At 49.5% G+C, this 17,477-nt stretch overlaps 1 protein-coding gene across 2 annotated transcripts in view; it reads left to right on the top strand.

Moving 5' to 3' along the window:
- CORO1C (coronin 1C) overlaps positions 1-17,477 on the top strand; it is a gene marked incomplete at its 5' end in the record, with an annotated part of 56,879 nt that overhangs the window by 18,232 nt on the left and 21,170 nt on the right. For both annotated transcript variants that reach the window (XM_082491501.1, XM_082491502.1), the window contains one exon: positions 7,947-8,146. In XM_082491501.1, the coding sequence (XP_082347627.1) occupies positions 7,947-8,146 (200 nt within the window). The remainder of the gene's footprint in view (positions 1-7,946; positions 8,147-17,477) is intronic.

Genomic DNA, 17,477 nt, shown 5'->3' with positions numbered 1-17,477 from the left:
TCTGTAGTAGTGTTCACCCTTGGTTTAAATAACTCTGAACATCTGAAAACAAAAGTTCTGTCAGCAATGGACTTCATATGAATTGATTTGAAATGGTATACCGTAGAGGGAATAGCATTATGTTTAAAAGTAAGGGACTGCATCAAGGTATTCGTGGCTGTTCCTTTTTTTCCGCCAGAGGTTTCATGTGAAGGCGTAGGGTGAGCTGAAATACTTGTGGCCTTGTGACTTTTTTTTCTTCACTTCCTCCCTCGCCCAAATATTGCAAGACTTAGTATCACGTGACTGAGTTGACTGATTCCCTCGATACTTGGAGAAGGAGATGAAGTCCTCCTTCAGCCTTGCTGGTGGCATACTGGTTCTCCACCACGCCAATGGTGACAATTTACTGCTCTTGTGGTCTGATGCCAGTCATGGCGCTGAACTCACTGTAGGACACGTGCTCGCCTTGGTCTCCCGTGGTGGTTAGGTTGCTCCTTTGGGGCTTGTCAATCTGGGCTCATTTGGTTTCAAAGAATGGATGGCCTTCACTGTCCTTGCTATCTGCGTGGCTCAACTGGTGAAGCCAGCAGCAATCGCTTGCCCGCTTGCTTCCGCCACGGATGTGTCTCACTTTCCTTCCTCTGCCAAAGGTGTGCTCAAAAATGATCTGGCGGACTTTTCTAGATGAGCGAGTCTTCCGAGACATTTGTAAGACACTGTCCAGTGCAGTACGGTGAGGGTCTAACGTATTTGTGTGGAATATGTGTGCCAACTAGCCTAAGCACAAGGCAGCGTATGTCCGCAGGCACCCATATGTGTGTTGGTGCTTATGTACAAAGTGCCGTGCATGCGAATGGGTTACAAAGAATCCATGGAGGTTGCACAACCAAGGGCTCTGAACTTAAGAAATGTCAGAAGTGAGCGATTAGGAAATAACCTGGGTAATATTTGTTCCCTTTTTCACACACAGTGGGGTACGGCTGTTAGCTCGGTGCCCGCTCCGCTGGCTCCTTGGTCTGTTCGCCACGCAGTGATGACCGTGGTGGTGGGATGGAGTCCTCCTTGCCTGTGTGCAGCAGGGAGTGAGATGGGATGGTGGTCTCTTCATGGCCTTAAAACCTCTGAACGTTTATATCCTCTGTTCCATATGCAGCTCTGTACCTTATCTACCATACCATGTTCAAAGTGCTCTGAAGAGTGAATTACTAGATTCCTTGTGGGCTTTTCTCTGGTGCTTATCTCCATGATGGCCAACTGCTCCGCAGATGTGGCTCAGCCCTGCTATGAGGGAGGGTGTTTTCTCCGTGCTGGGGGCACTTAGGCCTCAGGTTGAAACATCCATGGCCTCATTATTGGCTTAAGATTATAACACACTTTCTATTTTTTTTTTTTTTTTTAAAAAAGGGTTCAGCTCTGAGTGCTCATCGCTTCTGCAGATGAGACCCAAGCATCTCAGCCCAGGTGTTCAGAAAGGCCTTGGGCTGCATGGTCAATGTGTCGGTACTTGAGAAACCTCTGGGCTTCCCCGCGTCAGGGACCCGTGGCGTGGGCTGTCCCATCATTTTGCAGGGAAGCTGTGGGCTGTTTCACAGGTGAGACTGTCCCCTCTCCCCGCTGGCTCCAGCACCCTGTCCAACCCATAACAAACGAGGCAGGTGCCCCCAGTATTAATCATCATTCACAACTGGTGCTGGTGGCATTGCCTATAGTGCGTCTTCGTAATTTTTCCTCCTTATCTGCTTCTCGTTTGTTAACAGTCATCTGAGGCTGTCCATTTATTCCAAAGCTGCCATTGAACTGTATGCAACCTCTTCAATAAGGCTCCAGTTCTGAGTTTGGGGCTCACCATCAACTTATCTTGACGTTTTCCACTTGAGGAAGAGCCTTTCCAGTCCCAAGTACCGACCTTTTCTAAGAGCTGTTCTCCCTACCCAGTGCATTTGTATCTCCTCACCCCCCTTTAACAGTAGCCCACGGCTGCCTGTGACTTAAACTAGCCTTTTATTTCAAATGTCTCCCTTTCCAGAAGGGATCACAATCACATGGGCTGAGCAGGATTTTGCCATTAGTGGGGGGTTTTCCTGTAAGTGTTCCCTAGCAGGATGCGTTTCCTCTTGCATAAGCAGGCTGAAAACCCTCCGAAGCCACAGAAATACATCTGTTGGATTCTTGAGACAGATAAATCCTTTATAAACAGGAAAATGGGCAAACTCATGGTAACTCTTGTGACACATCATGATGGGAGATCAGAAAGAAATGGAATGAAAAGTATCACTGTGCAAGCCCGGCTGACGGCATCCTGCATTTCTAAGGTCCTTTTAAATGCTGACACAAAGGCCAGCGGCTGAGCCGTATGGCGGGCACAGACGGTGGGACACAAAGTTAAATGCTTGGTAAAATTCAGCTGGAAGTCACTTGACATTTGGGGGGAAAACAGAAGAGTTTTGAAGGCTCTTTGCTACGTCCCCCACCAGGACGTGTAAGATGCCGTGTGTCGCGGAGCGGGATCCAGGAGATCAGCGCAGTCGTAGATCTGTCAGCACTTCTATTGTAGTGGTCTTTGCAGGGTGTCTAACGCTTCTGTTTTAATTTTGCTGAGGGCTGTAACTCTGGCAAAATTTAAACTCCTTTCAACTCCTAGTCGTGAGGTTTTAAATCCTCCAAATTTGTACTTTACCAGAAGAAAAAAAAAAAAAAAAAAAAAGAAAATATTTCCTGTCTAGCAAGTGTATGGAGATTGTTCCAGCTCCTTAGCTAAGCTTTCACAGCAGAGACAATGATCTGATTAGACTTCCTTTTTAAAAACTCTTGCTCCGAGTCCACTTCCTAAGAGTAAAGCCCTAGCACAGCCCTCTCCACCATGGCTGAGCTTTCTTGCCCGCTTGGGTATTTCCAAAGCCACTTCCCAAGGGTCCCAGGTCACAGTTTGGCTTGGGTGACAGAGGCTGAATCAGTCTTTCCTTACAGTGAATCATCTCAGATATCGGAGTCTCACCTGATAATCCTACAAGTGGCCAACCTGGAAGCTCCTGCCTGCACCCACGGCTGCGCGTGGCCCTGCCAAAAGAACCTGTGGCAACCAAATTCAGCTGTGGTTTTCTTGCAGATGGTGGAGGAGGGGATCCTTTGGCACTGCAGTATTGCGAAACAAATGAGGATGCTGAATTCTCTTCACGTTTTAACTAGAGGCTGGGGTAGGGAGAAGATGACTTTTTTTAATATTATTTTTTTTTTATTATTTTGATTTTGGTGCTCAGGACCAAGCTAACCCTGTTTTGTTTTTCACCTGCCGGCTTTCAGCGGTGTGCTGAAAGATCCACGCTGGCTGCTCTTTATGACTACAGCCTGCACAATTCCCCCCCCCCCCCCCCCATACCCCCCCTTCTCTTTGGAGAGCAGCCAGATCAAAATGGCTGTGATCCAAAGCCAAGAATCACTCCCTTTGCTATGGAAATGAGGGCTCGGAGGCTGCTCGCCATGTGTTCATCACAGAGTTCCTGCTAAGGATGATGAGCTGTAGGTGGGGAAGAGGGCAGCGAAGGTGTGCTGGAACAAATCCGCTTGGAACAAATAAGGATATTTTGGGGATACATCTGTCTCTTTGCATTTTTTAAAAGGCATTTCTAGAAAACTGAAAAATTACCCTTTCCATCAAGTGGTAAAGATGAGGGAAATAAAGTAGTAGCATTTCACCATCGGATAAAGGGTGTTCCTCTCCCGGTAGGGTGGAAGACCTCCCATTATCTGATGTTTGAGATAAGCATTTTTATTTTTTTTTTTTTTGGTGGTGTTCTGGCATTGATCAAGCGAATGAAGGATATAATTAACCAAGCTATACGAAAAATCCTTTTTCTTAGCTATCATATCCACATTCCCAGCATTAAAGCGGACAAATTGCAAAACCCCTGGGTACGTGAGACATTGGCACAGGGCAATTTGCTGTGCGTTAACTCAGCAAGGCAGGTTTAAGCCCAGCTTTACCTTCTTCTAAACCATCAGATTTTAATCTTGGTGCACAGTGGGATGGGAACATTGCCAGTGGGTGAACAGTCACGAACACTGACTGTGCACAAAGAAGGGGACTTTTCCCTTCTCCTAGAGGAGTTACACGCCCCAGGCAGATGAGTGAGTAGGGTTTTGCTGCAAAGAGATCTGTGAGGTGTGTTTTCAGAAGGGAAAGGGGCCGAGCTGTTTGCAAGCTTCCTGCGGAGTTGCAGCACCGTTGGGCTTTGCAAGAGCGATCCCTGCTTCTTCAGGCTGGCCTGGTGTCACCTCCCGTGCCATGGCTGGGAGGGAGAGGTGGAGGGAGGAAGGGGGTGATGCCACTCTTGCACGGTGCTCACAGCAGCAGGACTTGGCGTCCAGCTCTGGAGCCTCCAACGTAGGAAAGACGTGGACCTGTTGGGGTCCAGAGGAGGGCCACAAAGATGCTGGGAGGGCTGGAGCCCCTCTGCTGGGAGGACAGGCTGGGAGAGTTGGGGGTTTTCAGCCTGGAGAAGAGAAGGCTCCGGGGAGAGCTCAGAGCCCCTTCCAGTGCCTAAAGGGGCTCCAGCAGAGCTGGGGAGGGACTTGTTACAAGTGCATGTAGTGATAGGACGAGGGGGAATGGCTTCAAACTGGAAGAAGGTAGATTTAGATGAGATATTAGGAAGAAATTCTTCCCTGTGGGGGTGGTGAGCCCCTGGCGCAGGGTGCCCCGAGGAGCTGTGGCTGCCCCATCCCTGGAGGTGCTCAAGGCCGGGTTGGACGGGGCTGGGAGCAACCTGGGCTGGGGGGGGGTGTCCCTGCCCAGGGCAGCGGGGTTGGAACTGGATGATCTTCAAGGTCCTTTCCGACCTAAACCATTCTATGATTCTATGACTTGGTGGAATCGAAGCCGTGGATGCCAAAGTCCGGGCGGCAGAGCCCTGCCCGCCGTGCAGTGCCCGGACAGCTCACTGCTGGGAGGAGCCCTCTTGGGATGAAAACGTCTGACAGGTCTCTGAATGAGTCTACACAATAAATTAGTAACTGGGTGTGGAACTGCATTTTTTTATGATGTATCTCAATTGGGCCTGGGGCAGGTTGATAGTACAAGCGCGTTTCTTGTCTTTCGGGGATCTTTGAGTTGAAATTCACCTTTTCTTTGTGCGTGATTCAGTGGGGCTGGGGCTCGGCCGGGATCATGCTCTGAATCCACCCAGGGAACGGGGCTGGTGGCCGTGGACGGGACCGTGCCCTGCCTGGTCCACCCACCCGCCCTCCCCGCTGGGGACATGCATCCCGGGGAGCCCGCCTGCCCGCCCGCCTGCGCTGGCAGCGCTCCACCTCCAGGCACGACGTACCATCTGCTTCGGCAGAGTTTCTCCCATCCGTTTTGGATAACTCGACCTCCTCCTTTGCCTGAAAACAAAACAAAAACCTGCACGGCACTCTGAGTGGAGCAGTTGTATTTCTCCCCCCCCCCCAAAAACGGGTGTGCTTCGCTGCCAGGTGATTAATTATCTGTCCTGCGTGCATAATGGTTTGCTCCTGATATTTCGTAGTGCCATTGCATGAAAGGTGCTGTCTGCTCTACGGCTTCAGCTGCTCCATCCAGCTGTAGAGTTGAACATCTCTCGTTATGAGTATAAAAAGAAACGGGTGTCTGGGTTTCGCACCCCTTACCCGCTGCCTGGAGCTGGAGAGCAGCTCCTGGTTTATGGTTTCCCATTGCACTTGGGTGTCACTGGGTGTGCCCAGCATGGAACGGGCTTTTTATTTGTGCTGTATGTGAAATAGTTGGCAGAAATTGTATTATGCAATTCTATTAACTGATGTTAAGTACGGAGGAAGCCTAAGTTCATTTATAATACGATAGTAATCATTAATAATTTCTATATAGGTTTTTTCGCGTGGTCACCTTAACCAACCCAATCAGTCACAAAATTTTGCATTTAAAAACTACGCTTGTTTTTTTCTTAAACTGCATGAGTTCGTAACAAAATGGTGTTTGTGGTGCTTCTGTAGCTCTGAAATGACCGAGTTCACTGGGGAGACTTAACAGGGCATCACTACAGAAATGGTACCGTGAGAAACGCTGTGGGGAAAACCCACCTACTCGCAACGGCTGGAAATAAATGCAGAACCCTTCATGTCTCTGTCACCGGCTTGTAGAGGTCAGGTCATCGGTGGCTGAAAGCCATTGCCAGCTGCATGGCTGGTGGGAAGGCAGTCCATGGCCTCCACCCCACACCTGGGGACAGATGTCCCCATCACAGAAAGGACCCCATGATTGGGGCATTTATTATCCGTGTCGCAGAGAAGCTGGCTTTTCCCCAAATAGGTAACTCACTGCCTGGGCTGCAACTGTCGGTCTGGGCTTTGCTCTTACTGTCACACCGGTGACACCGATGGCACTTGTGCCTCGGCAGCAGCTGCCCAGACTGGGGATGGAGCCACCGTGGAGATGGCCAGTGCCAATTTCCAGATGCTTCAGCTGGACGTGGTGGTCAGGGGGGAGCTGGCGGAAAACAAATACTCTGATTCTTTTTTCTTATCTATGCGGAAAATGGAGTATTTCACTTGATAGCTGTCTGTTATGTTAATTGTAACATTTTTCTCCGCTTCAAACATATTACACGACTGCTTATTTCCCAGCTCTGATGAGTGCTTTCCTTTAGTTATTCAGCTTTTTGCTGTTGTTAATTTTTTTTTTTTTTTAACCTCCAAGACTACAAAACAGCGATCATTCTGAAGTCTCTTTTTCGCTATGCTTTCATGCGAAGCCTTTACAGTTAGCGACAGCCGTACAACCTTTTATCACTTTTGCTGCAGACAGGCTGTGCCGCGGGAGTCGTGCTGGAGCCACGTTCAGAGTCTCTCACTTGAGAGCGTCAGGCTGGTGGGTCTGGAGCAAGAAGCTCTGTCAAGCTGAGCAGTTTTTCCCATCCTCTGCATGTGCTCGGGGACCGACTGGGAGGCAAGATAGGAGGACTCTACTTCTTTTTATTTTTTTTTTTAATTTTTTTTTTTTTTTGCTTTCCCTAGAGAGTGGGGCAGAAATATTTTTTTCTCATATGTAAAAGCGAGATGCTATATGGAGGCTCCTCGTTCTCCTGCAAGCCCTGATCGAGGGAGAAGAATCTTGTACGATGGGAAAAGTCCTTCCCAGATGTGAGGGCTCCGTAAGGTTGCATACGCGGAGGGCAGGACAGTCGCTCGCGTCCAGGGTTGGTGGTTGCATGTGGTGTTGTGCCCGTGTCTTCTTCTAGGGCTTGGGTGCTGGAATTTTCCACACCAGTCCTTTTCCCTCTATTCTAACTCAAGCCTTCTTGAAAATTATTCTTCTCAAAAGAAGCGCTACAGACACACTAAGTTAATTAGCTTGTTTCCATTACTCCTTTCTGCCTAGGAAACTAATTTTATTATTTTTTAGTGAGATTTTGGAGTTAGAAGAAAGCAATGGAAGCTCGCGAACATGTGGAACCACTTCACAGGAACACCGGATTTTGAGAGCTTGCATTTTTATTTACATCTTCTGGACCCTGTCTGACTCGAAAGTAAACAAGTTCAATCTGAGACCAGATTTATCCCCCGAAAATATGTGGAGACTTGTCTAAAAACTGCTTTTAGGATTAGGAACTTCCTTTGCTGCAGTAAGAGAGTACATTTACAATGGGAAAACCGATACTTAACTGGCAAATTCTTTCTGTAAAACACCCTTGGAAGTGGAGTTCTGTTGTGTTTGGTACAAAACAATCTGAAACTTTTAAAAAAAGAAAAAAAAAAAAAAGAAAAAGGCAAAAGTAGCTGTGAGAATTTAGAAGGTCTAAAGCAAGGTGCTGGAATAGGGAGTGAAACTGTATTTCTGTGTTGCCGGCAGTGGGGTGATGGTGCGGATGAGACGGTCCTGTGGAGGTCCTTGGCAGGTGTCTTCTGGGCGAGCGGGAGGTCCCCTGCACCTGTAACTGATCTCCTTCTTTTGACGTTCCTCTTCCCTGCAGACACAATGAGGCGAGTGGTACGACAGAGCAAATTTCGGCACGTGTTTGGCCAAGCGGTGAAAAATGATCAGTGTTACGACGACATCCGCGTTTCCCGTGTTACTTGGGATAGCTCCTTTTGTGCAGTAAACCCCCGATTTGTTGCAATAATTGTAGATGCTAGCGGTGGCGGAGCGTTCCTGGTGCTGCCCTTGCACAAGGTAAGTGCTTTTTGAAAGTTTCTCGCTATTACACGCTCAGCTTTGTTGTCATTTCGGCACTCGTTTATGAATAACGTTAAGGCTGCGAAGTCTCTGCTGTGTTGTGACAAATGCTGCTCAGTGGTGCCATGTAAGAATCCATTTAATGTCTCTGTAATCAGCCTGATGCTTCCTGCACATTACACACAGTAAATAAGCAGTTTGCTTCGCTAATCTGAGCCAATTCCTTATGACAGAAGTTTCTACGTAGAGTCACACTCCTCATGAAGCCTCTTGCTTTCTGATGGCCGCGGTCAGGTTTTTCCACTGTTGGGGGTTCAGCTTTTTGAGTGTCACTTAATTCAGGAAAGCACCTGAGCCTCATTGCTCCCTGCAGCCCCGTAGCGGATGGATGCGAGGGAGGGAGCTGGTTGCAAGAAGGACGTTTCCACAGGCCTCCCGGCGTCCGAGCTGGTCTCGGCTGCTGACAGCCCCTTCGGTTACTCTTTCTCCATACGGTGTAAGACAAGGATGATCTCGGTAAGAAACCAGCTCCTCTGAGTACCGTCGCAGCTGTCCTGCAGTTCTCCCCCATCACCGGGTTCCGTCTAGGCTTCGTTATAGTTTGCCCAAATCTTGTTATCCCGTAGTACCTGGCGTACTGAGGAGAGGGGCTTCCCCTCGTCTTGGGCAGGGAAACACCCCGTACCTTCTCAACGTCCAACGTGCTGCTGAGTCTCCAATAAGTAATTGTTCAGAGAGACCCTGTATGCACTCTCCATCTTTCCCTTCTACTCTGAACGGATTTGTAGAGCCCCGGGGGTGTGCTTTGTGAAACACACAGCAAAGTTAGGTTCCTCTCCACGTGCCATGAGAGCGGCCGCATGAAAGGTGTGGAGGGAAGCTGAAAAGATGGGTACAGAAGCCTTCCCGGCGGTCTCTTACAATGCTGTGGGTATAAAAGCCCACAAAAGAGCGGGAGCAGTGTCTCCGGCTGAAACACGTTCCACTTGCCCCCTGATACTGCGTGGAAAAAAATCGCGGAGCATCTTTCTCCCGCCCTTGGTGGAGAGCGGTGCTCTCGCCGCCCTTTCTGATGCTTAACCAGCAAATTCTGCTGATGGAAAGTCTTTTTCCGTAACGTTATTTTCTCTGTTACCCTCAAGCTTCTCTCTCGACTATACACTTAAGATGTCCTCGGTCTGTCATCAGTCCTGTCCTTTTTTTCTAGCTCCATTTGCAGATCTGCCCTGTTTATATATAGAAATAGTGACCAGAATTGAATATAGCATCCCACTTGGCGAGTGCGTTAGAGGAACAGCGGCAGCAAGTTCTCACTCATGCCTCAGTTGCGCCAAGCGAAGCGAGCCGAGCCCCCGGCCTCCTGAAATAGTTCTCCATTTTGCTCCTCTCGCTAACAGCCCGCCTTTGCACGTATTCTGGTTTGTGCTCTTCTTCGGCCCGTTTGTCCCGCTCTTGCCCAAGCCGCGCGCGCGCGGCGGCGCAGACCTCCATTAGAAGTTCCTTGCTCAACACAGCCCGCGGTTGCGCTCGCGTTGCGTCACGGCGCCATCAGAGGCCGATGGCGGGAGGATGCACACCCCTCTTTTTCTTCTTACTTCCCAATGATTTCTCAGTCCCTGGCAGAAATTCCTGCTAATTCTGAGTGATCTGCCCTTTTGCGTTTTTAAGTGCCATCTTAGGTTGGTGTTTTTTTGTTTGTTTTTTAACGTTTATTCAGTTATTCCTCCTGCACTCCTCTGTGTTTGACATTACCTCTGTGCCCTCAACGATGTTCCTGTCTTACACGGCTGTTTATTATTCACATATGAGAAGGTTTCATGCAAAGCCGGAGGAACTCTGTTCCTAAACCCCTCAGCCTGACATGTTCTTTTGCAATGCAACACGTTGCTGGCGTTGCTCTAACCAGATCCTATGTTCCTCATTTATTTTTATAGCCGCGGCTGACGAAATTGTTCCTTTGGTCCCTTCAGCGCTGTAACGTTTTGATGTCTGTGACCGAAGGTATCCATTGAGATCCTCACTCTTATATTCGGGGAGCGGAAATCAAACAAAGGGGGCGATTTTATACCCTGGGTTTGGTCTGATTTTAAAAACCGAGCTATAAAAACCACCCTGGCTGCATCTCGGAGCCGTGGGGAGGCTGCCAGGGAGAACAGCCCTCCTATAACTTAATTGCGTCGTGTCCGCTCGCGTCCAGCGCTGCGCGGGGTCACTCTCAGTTACTTCTCATGTGGCTTGACCTTCCGCCAGGCCTGGGCCCACCCTGCGCTTCAAAGGGCCCGTGCCATGGCAGAAAGGGAGTTTTTACTCATTTTAAATGTTTTTTTGTTGTTGGTGGTGGTTTTTTTTCCTTCCCGAGTTTCACTAAATTGTGATGTTTTTTTTTTTTTGTCGCAGCGGTGCCTTTTTCCTGCAGGCGGGCGGCTGCCGGCGCCCTCCCCGGCCATGGGCAGGGGATCGGGGTGCGTGTGTGGGGGGGTTATTTTGGGGGGGGGGATGAGCGCCCCGGGGGTACCCCGCACCCACGTGCGGGGGAGGGAGGGCGGGCGGGAGGAGGAAGGCGCGCTGCGCTGCCCCGCCCCGCCGCGCGCGCGCACCCGCGCCCGCCGCAGCGGCACTGCGGCGGCCGCGGCTTTTTACCTTATATGGTCATGGCAGCGCTCGGGGGCCGCCGGCCGCCGCCGCGCTGATTGGCGGGGGCGGGGGCGCGGCAAGTGCGCCGCCGTTAACCCTTGCGCGGCCGCCGCACCGCCGCGCCCCGCCCGTCTCCGTCCGCCGAGCCGCGCCGCGCCGCTCCTCCGTACCCGTCCTCGTTCCCCCCCACCCCCCGCGGTGGCGAGGGTCTTGCCGGCAGCCCTCGGGGTGGAGGGACCCGGCGGGGTCTATCCCCGCATCCTCTCTCCATCCATCCCCCCCCCTTCCATCCCCGCATCCTCCATCCCCCCGGGGCTCCCCGCAGAGCCCGATAAGGCGGCGGCGGCGGCCGCCGGGGTTGGTGCGGCCCGGCTGTGGAAATGGCTTTGTCTGAACTTCCTGTTTTCTTGCACGCACACGTGCAGGGGTTTTTGCCAGGAACTCTCGCCATTCCCATGCTCCGGCCAGAGCCGCCGCCGCTGCCCTCCGTGTTGCTGAAAATTGTAATTCCCACAGGTCGGTTGGCGTGTAGAGAGGTGGCCTCTGTTGGAACGAACCGTGTATTTTTAAAAAGATGTAATTCATGGCAATCAGTGGCACGCAAATAATAAAGAGTATAGCAGCCTTTCAGTGCTTGAAGGGGGCCTAAGCAATGGTGGCAAGGGACTCCGTCGGGGAGTGGAGCCATAGGACGAGGGGGAACGGTTTTAAACTGGAAAAAGGGAGATTTAGATGAGATATTAGGAAGAAATTGTTCCCTGTGGGGACGGTGAGCCCCTGGCGCAGGGTGCCCCGAGGAGCTGTGGCTGCCCCATCCCTGGAGGTGCTCAAGGCCGGGTTGGACGGGGCTGGGAGCAACCTGGGCTGGGGGGAGGTGTCCCTGCCCAGGGCAGGGGGTGGCACTGGGTGGTCTTCAAGGTCCCTTCCAACCCAAACCATTCCGTGATTCTAATCAGTATTAAGTTTACACACTGGTGAAAAACATCAAAAACATGCCTGCTTATTCTGGGGGGTGGGTGACTGGTACTGAGCAAAGCGTTAGTGCAGAATGTTGCCATTAAACTGGGAGCTTGCAGGTGTTTAGAGCTCTTTTTTTTTTTTTTTTTTTTTTTTTTGAGCCTTTTCCCACGCAAAACAGTGGTTGCACAGGGAGGGAACCCCAGGATGAAACTCTTCAATCAAGCGGTGTGTGCCTCAGGCGTTGCTCGCTGGTGGGCACGTGCTGCTCGGTGAGATGGAGATGACCTCCGGCGTGGTGGGTAGTCACTGCTTTTAGGGAATTAAAGAAAAGTCAGGCAGGTAAGGGTAAGGGAAGAAGCGATTCTCCTCGCATCCCCCCCATGGATCTGCGGTACGCGCGGGCTGGGTGTGCGCAGCTGCCGTGGTGGCTCTGGGCGCACCGCTCAACTGGCAGGTTGGGCGCTTTCCCAACGGCGTGGTGCAAACACCGAGAGTCCATCGTTCTGCATTGCCCCGCGCTCAGCCCCGACGGGGCGGCTTGTGCGGTCTTCACGTGGTGGGCTCATCATCTCGGTTCCTGCACATCGTTTCCAGCGGGATGAGCTCAGGACCACAGGGTAACTCCCCGGGATGCTGTTAGGAAGGGCTGTGGCCTTCGCTGGGCGGTGTTTGGTGTCCTCCTCTCCTGTCCGATGGCGATTGAAGCAGCGGGGCAGAGATCTCTCCCTGCCTCTGCCGTCCGAGCAGAGGGGTTGTGGGGGATATACTCGCCCAACTCGATGGGCGATCCCTGTTTTACAGCTCAGATTAAAATTTTGTGGGTTCCTTGATGCGCTGGGGAGAGTGACTTGCAAATACCTGGGTTTGCTGCCTGGTTCTGGGGCTGCGTCTACCTTACAGCAGAACTGGGAATAATTATTATTTTTGTTGTCCCTCCTCGAAAAATCTTTGCCGTTTGTATCTGCAAAGAAAAAAGCTGCCGCCGAGCGTTCCTTTTTGTTTCAGTTCCTCTAGAAAGATGCCTTCAGCCGAAAGTCATGTTACGTAAGGCCTTTAGAAGAGGCTTATTCAGTCCCCTTTGGATATACCTTTTATTAGATTTTCCATTTGTGCGCCTGACTTCTCACTGCGCTCCCTTTCCATAGGCAGTATTCCTACGGAAGCCGTGATCAGATGGGTGCCCTGCGAGGCAATTAGCGTGTGGGAGGGTGAGTGCACACCTCAGGAATGATCTTCTTGAAGGAATATGTTGTTCTGCAAGTGACGTGCCTTAATGTTCAACCATGGCATATGTAAGTTGTTAATCAGCTGTTCCAGATTCTCATTCCTCCAGGAAGGACTGGGGAAAAAAAATAATAAAAAAAACCCCAAAACCATCTTTTTCTGAATTGTGTGTAAAATAAAATGAGGAGGTACTGCTGTGGTGGATTCACTGAGCCCTTTCAGCAATTTTAGGTGGAATGTGGATGGAAGGATGTGAATTAGAGCGAGTTACTGTCGCCTTGACTTCGGCTGCCGTGGAGCACTTGTCAGTGCAGTGCTGGAGGTCTTTTTCATAGCAATATCCTTGTGAGAGAAGTTTGAAGACTATGAAGGGATATTTCCCCCTAAATTTTGGTCAGACTTCTATACAGCTCCAAGTAGTTCTGAATGTTGGGTGGAGGAAATAAAAATTCAAGACAGCTCTGCCACAACAGAATAAAAAAGCAAGATACTGGTGGTTTTGAGAGATCTAAGTTACGCTGTGACCACTGGAGCTGCTAAAATCTAGTTTCTTGCAGGTTTTTTCCTACATCCACCCTGCTTAAAGCAAATATTCGCAGCTCCCTTGTGCATCCTTTCTCTCTCGGCCCGTCGGCACGTGCCCACCTCACCTGACTAGCCCAGCTGCAGTGCCCGCGCTGCTCAGGAGAGACACGGGCTTGAGTTATGGCTGCACCTTCCCTAGCAGGGCACTGACTTGGATTTCTTTCTTTTGTTTCACCTTGGATTTTTCTCTTAAGCTGATATGAAAAAAAAAAACAAAACCCAAAACAAACCCAACGTATTGATCACTGTCAGTTTGATTGCAGTGGCTCATCAGGTTCTGGTGTACTGGGGAAGAGAGGGCAGGAAGCGTGGCTAATAAATCTCATTTCTCTAGGAAAGCAAGCGGCGAATACTGTCCCCCGTCTTACGGTCAATTATACAAATGTTACTGCAGTTTTAAGGCCTTGTCCCATAATGAAAATGGAAATTGCGCTTGATAGTTTGGTCTGCAGACAGGTGTGTCTGCCGTCCTGTCTGTATGCAGTGGTTAAAGCGGAGTGTAAGGAGTGGAGTGAGTCCTAAGGTGTGTATTTGTCCAATATTCGGATGAAAAATAATGTTGCTCTACCAGCGGCATGAGTTTCTGAGTTGTTGTTGTCTCCGTGGCGTAATGTCACTGGTTTATGTAAGGTATGAACATACATATATGCAAACCGTACCTGCAAGCATGCTTACAGCAGGGCTGCAGCTGGGTGTGAAACGGAGGGTAAAATTCTGGTTTAGCTGTTGAAAACTTCCAACTAAACTGAAATCTTGGAAATCCAGGGACAAAATGAGTTCAGCAGAAATGGTTGGAATGGAACAGCTTCTTCCCTGGGATCTGTCCAGACGTCCTTCTGTCTCCTCCTTCCCCGCTTGCGTTTTTACTGGTCCCAATTTGTTTCGCCGTGGCTGATGCTGGAGTTCCGCATCGTCAGCTCTCGGGGGTGAGCGTGTTTGGGTGGCGCGAGGCTGTTTTTCCCCGTGGATCCTTTCTGGGCTGTGCCTCCTCGCTCTGCCCTGTCTGTGTGGGTTCTCGTCTTCCACCACCCCCTAAACTGCAGTGGGGTTTTACCACTTTATCCCGGAACCCTCAACATTTAAGATGCCAATTAGTTGTCCTTCAGTTGCCCATTTTACTAACAGGGAATTAACTGCTTCAGAAATCCTACTTTAGGGACAGGACAAGAGAGTGACTGTGTATCTTCTTAATTGTAATGTAATTTCTGGGCAACAGGTTTCTTTGTTTTGAATCTCTGCCCGAAGGGCTTCTGCAGCTAAAAGTTATCTGAGGCTGAAATTTAATTTTGAAGTGTGTTTAGAGCTTCCTTCTAGAAACTGGGATGGACGTTAGCTGAGGCGCTGGAGCTGAGCGATAGGAGTTAGCAGTTCGGGTTGGGTTTTGGGGGGTGGTGGTTTGTGTTTTGTTTTGTTTGGTTTTTTTTTTTTTTTCCTTTTTTAAAGGCAGCATGTAAGTAACTGATTGTTGCAATTAATGTTGTGAAGGATTCTGCAGCTAAACGTACGTTTTCCCAGCGTAGAGCATCCTGTGGTTGCAACCAGCTCTTCTCTCTCCGTCCTCCGGTCAGCTGCGAGTCCCAGTACAAACCATGAAGTCCCGCAGCTGCTGCAGCTCCTCTCCCAGCAGTGAGAGACGGACCTCGCCGTTGCTGCCTCTTCCACCCAGCTGCCCGTACGCCCGAAACCCCCCAAACCGCTTTGAGCTGCCATGCCAAATGTGCTGAGGCTGTGCAGTGCTGTGGTTTTTCAAGCGCTGCTCTCCCCGCTCGGGCAGGGTTGGCTTTGTGCGGGATTCCCGGCTGTCACCGCGGTTGTCTTTCCTCCTCTTTGTGCATCCATTTAGGTCTGGGCGCTCCAGAACAAGGACCTTTGTCTCCGTTCTATAGCAGCCTGTAACATCTCCTGTAAGGTCACAGCCCCACAGCTGTCAAGGTGATAAAACGAGAACAGGAGCACTGCTGAGGAGTATTTGGAGGGCACGAGCAACGTTTCTAGTGGTTGGGTTTGAAAGCAGTACGTAGTTATGAATGCCTTCAAGCCTCTTATGGCACGACATTACAGTAGACCTTTTGGGAGTAACACTTTTCATAATCTTCCGAATTAGTTACGGATGCCTTGATTGGTTTGCTGGGTGACTAATGTCTATTTGTTATGGTCACGAGAGAGCAATGCGCTTCCATTACATCTTACTGCAGTATTTTCTCCCAACTGCCTCCTGCATGACCAGCTGCTGCAACCAGAGGTGGACAGAGCACGTTAAACTTCACTCGACTGGGCTTGGTGAAACTTGAGCGTCTTGTAAGGAAAATAGACAATTTAGCTAAAAAAAAAAAAAAGGAATATTTTCTCTAACAGAGAAAAGGTACTAGTGGGTTTGTATTTCAAATTTTGCAGTTGTGACCTGATTTCCTTCCTCAAACTTCTGCAAACTAAGGGTGGGGGAATTGCTTTTGCTTGTGCAACTTGATGCCACTTCCCTGTTTTAAATGGCGATCTTAATGAGCGCAACCATGGGTTGGGGGAAGCAGCTGTTCTCTGTGATATTTTTACCATAGTCCATGACTTGTTTCCTGCAAGCAATTGCCCTTTTCTGGCAGAGAAGCCATCGTAAGACAGTCAAATTAATTCATAAAACTACCACTTTTTGGAACAGTTTTCCCGTGCTGCTTATCTGTCCCTTCTGGATTTAATAATTTTTTTTTTCTTCTCGTATCTCAGCTTTTTTTTTCTGGTCTGGGATATGTGAAAGCATTAAATGAATTCGTTTGGCGAGGTCAGCTTACCAGCTGTTGAAGGACCTGAATATTGAGTGTGCTTCCAGTCAACGCCATCCAGCATATGAATGCTAATCCTCAAATTCACCTTTTTGGCTAACTTTTTATAAAATACGCTCTGAGTTTCAAAAGTTGTTACTGTGATGTGTTGCCCAACCAGAGTCGTAACGGATTATGAGAAGGATTTAATTTCTTGAAGTCGTACTGAGTTAATTTTAAGCTGTGTATCAGCACTTGAGATTTATTTTAAATCCTTAACTAATTAAAAGATTACATTTTAAAAATAAATAAATAAATTCCCAAACCTGGGGGTATTACGGTAGCCTGAAAACACACCCATTTGGCAGCGAAGTTGCAAACCTCGTGGTGTTCTTGTGGCAGCGGCGTCTCTTCTTTTAAAAGGAGTTGTGCTTAGAAACAGTAAATTTTAATTTTACAGGCTGCCTCTTTTTTTATTTTTTATTTTTTTTAATACCCTACTGGAGGCTTCCTGGTCTTTCCCATTGGGCAGAGTCCCCCAAATATTGTTTTTAAAGCTCTCTAGTGCACAGCTAATCCCACATGATGGCAGGAATAGGGGTCCCCCGCTCCGGAGAGGGGAACATCGCCGGGAGGAGGACGCAGCCTGCAGGGACGGTATTTACAATCCTGGCTTAGAGAGGTGGTAAAGTAACATATTTGAGTTAAAACCAGTTCATTTCTTACCCTGCTGGGTGGTTGAGGGGAAGGTGGGCTGGGTCAGCCCCTGGGGTGGTGACATGAGTTATTGTCCTTCGACAGCCGCCCCCCCCCACCCCCTTTGAGGGTCATGCTTTCTAATGCGGGTGGGGTGTTGTTTGGTTGTGTTTTTTTTTTTAAAGTGGAGCAGATGAAGTGCATCTAAAAGCGCTGCCGAGGAGAACTCTTGCTCTTTGTTGTCTGTTCAGGAAAGCACCGTGGTTTCCTCTGCCCTGCAAAGATGTTTTTGTGTCTCTGACCACAAGTCAGTAGCTTCTCTGAAAGTGGTTGGACTTCTACCGAACTTGCAGCTTTGAGCACTGTGCCATGCTTTTACAGTCACCCGTTCTCTCCCTCTACGTCCTTATTAATTCTCATTTTTCTGTTTTGATACCGTTCTTTGTGGACCATGGTGAGCAGCTGAGTTGGTCCTC

This window comes from Vanellus vanellus (assembly GCF_965231255.1).
Source record: "Vanellus vanellus genome assembly, chromosome: 16".
In the NCBI taxonomy this organism is placed as follows: Eukaryota; Metazoa; Chordata; class Aves; order Charadriiformes; family Charadriidae; genus Vanellus; species Vanellus vanellus.
The sequence above is the reverse complement of the archived record's forward strand: the minus strand, read 5'-3'. Positions and strand labels throughout refer to the sequence as shown.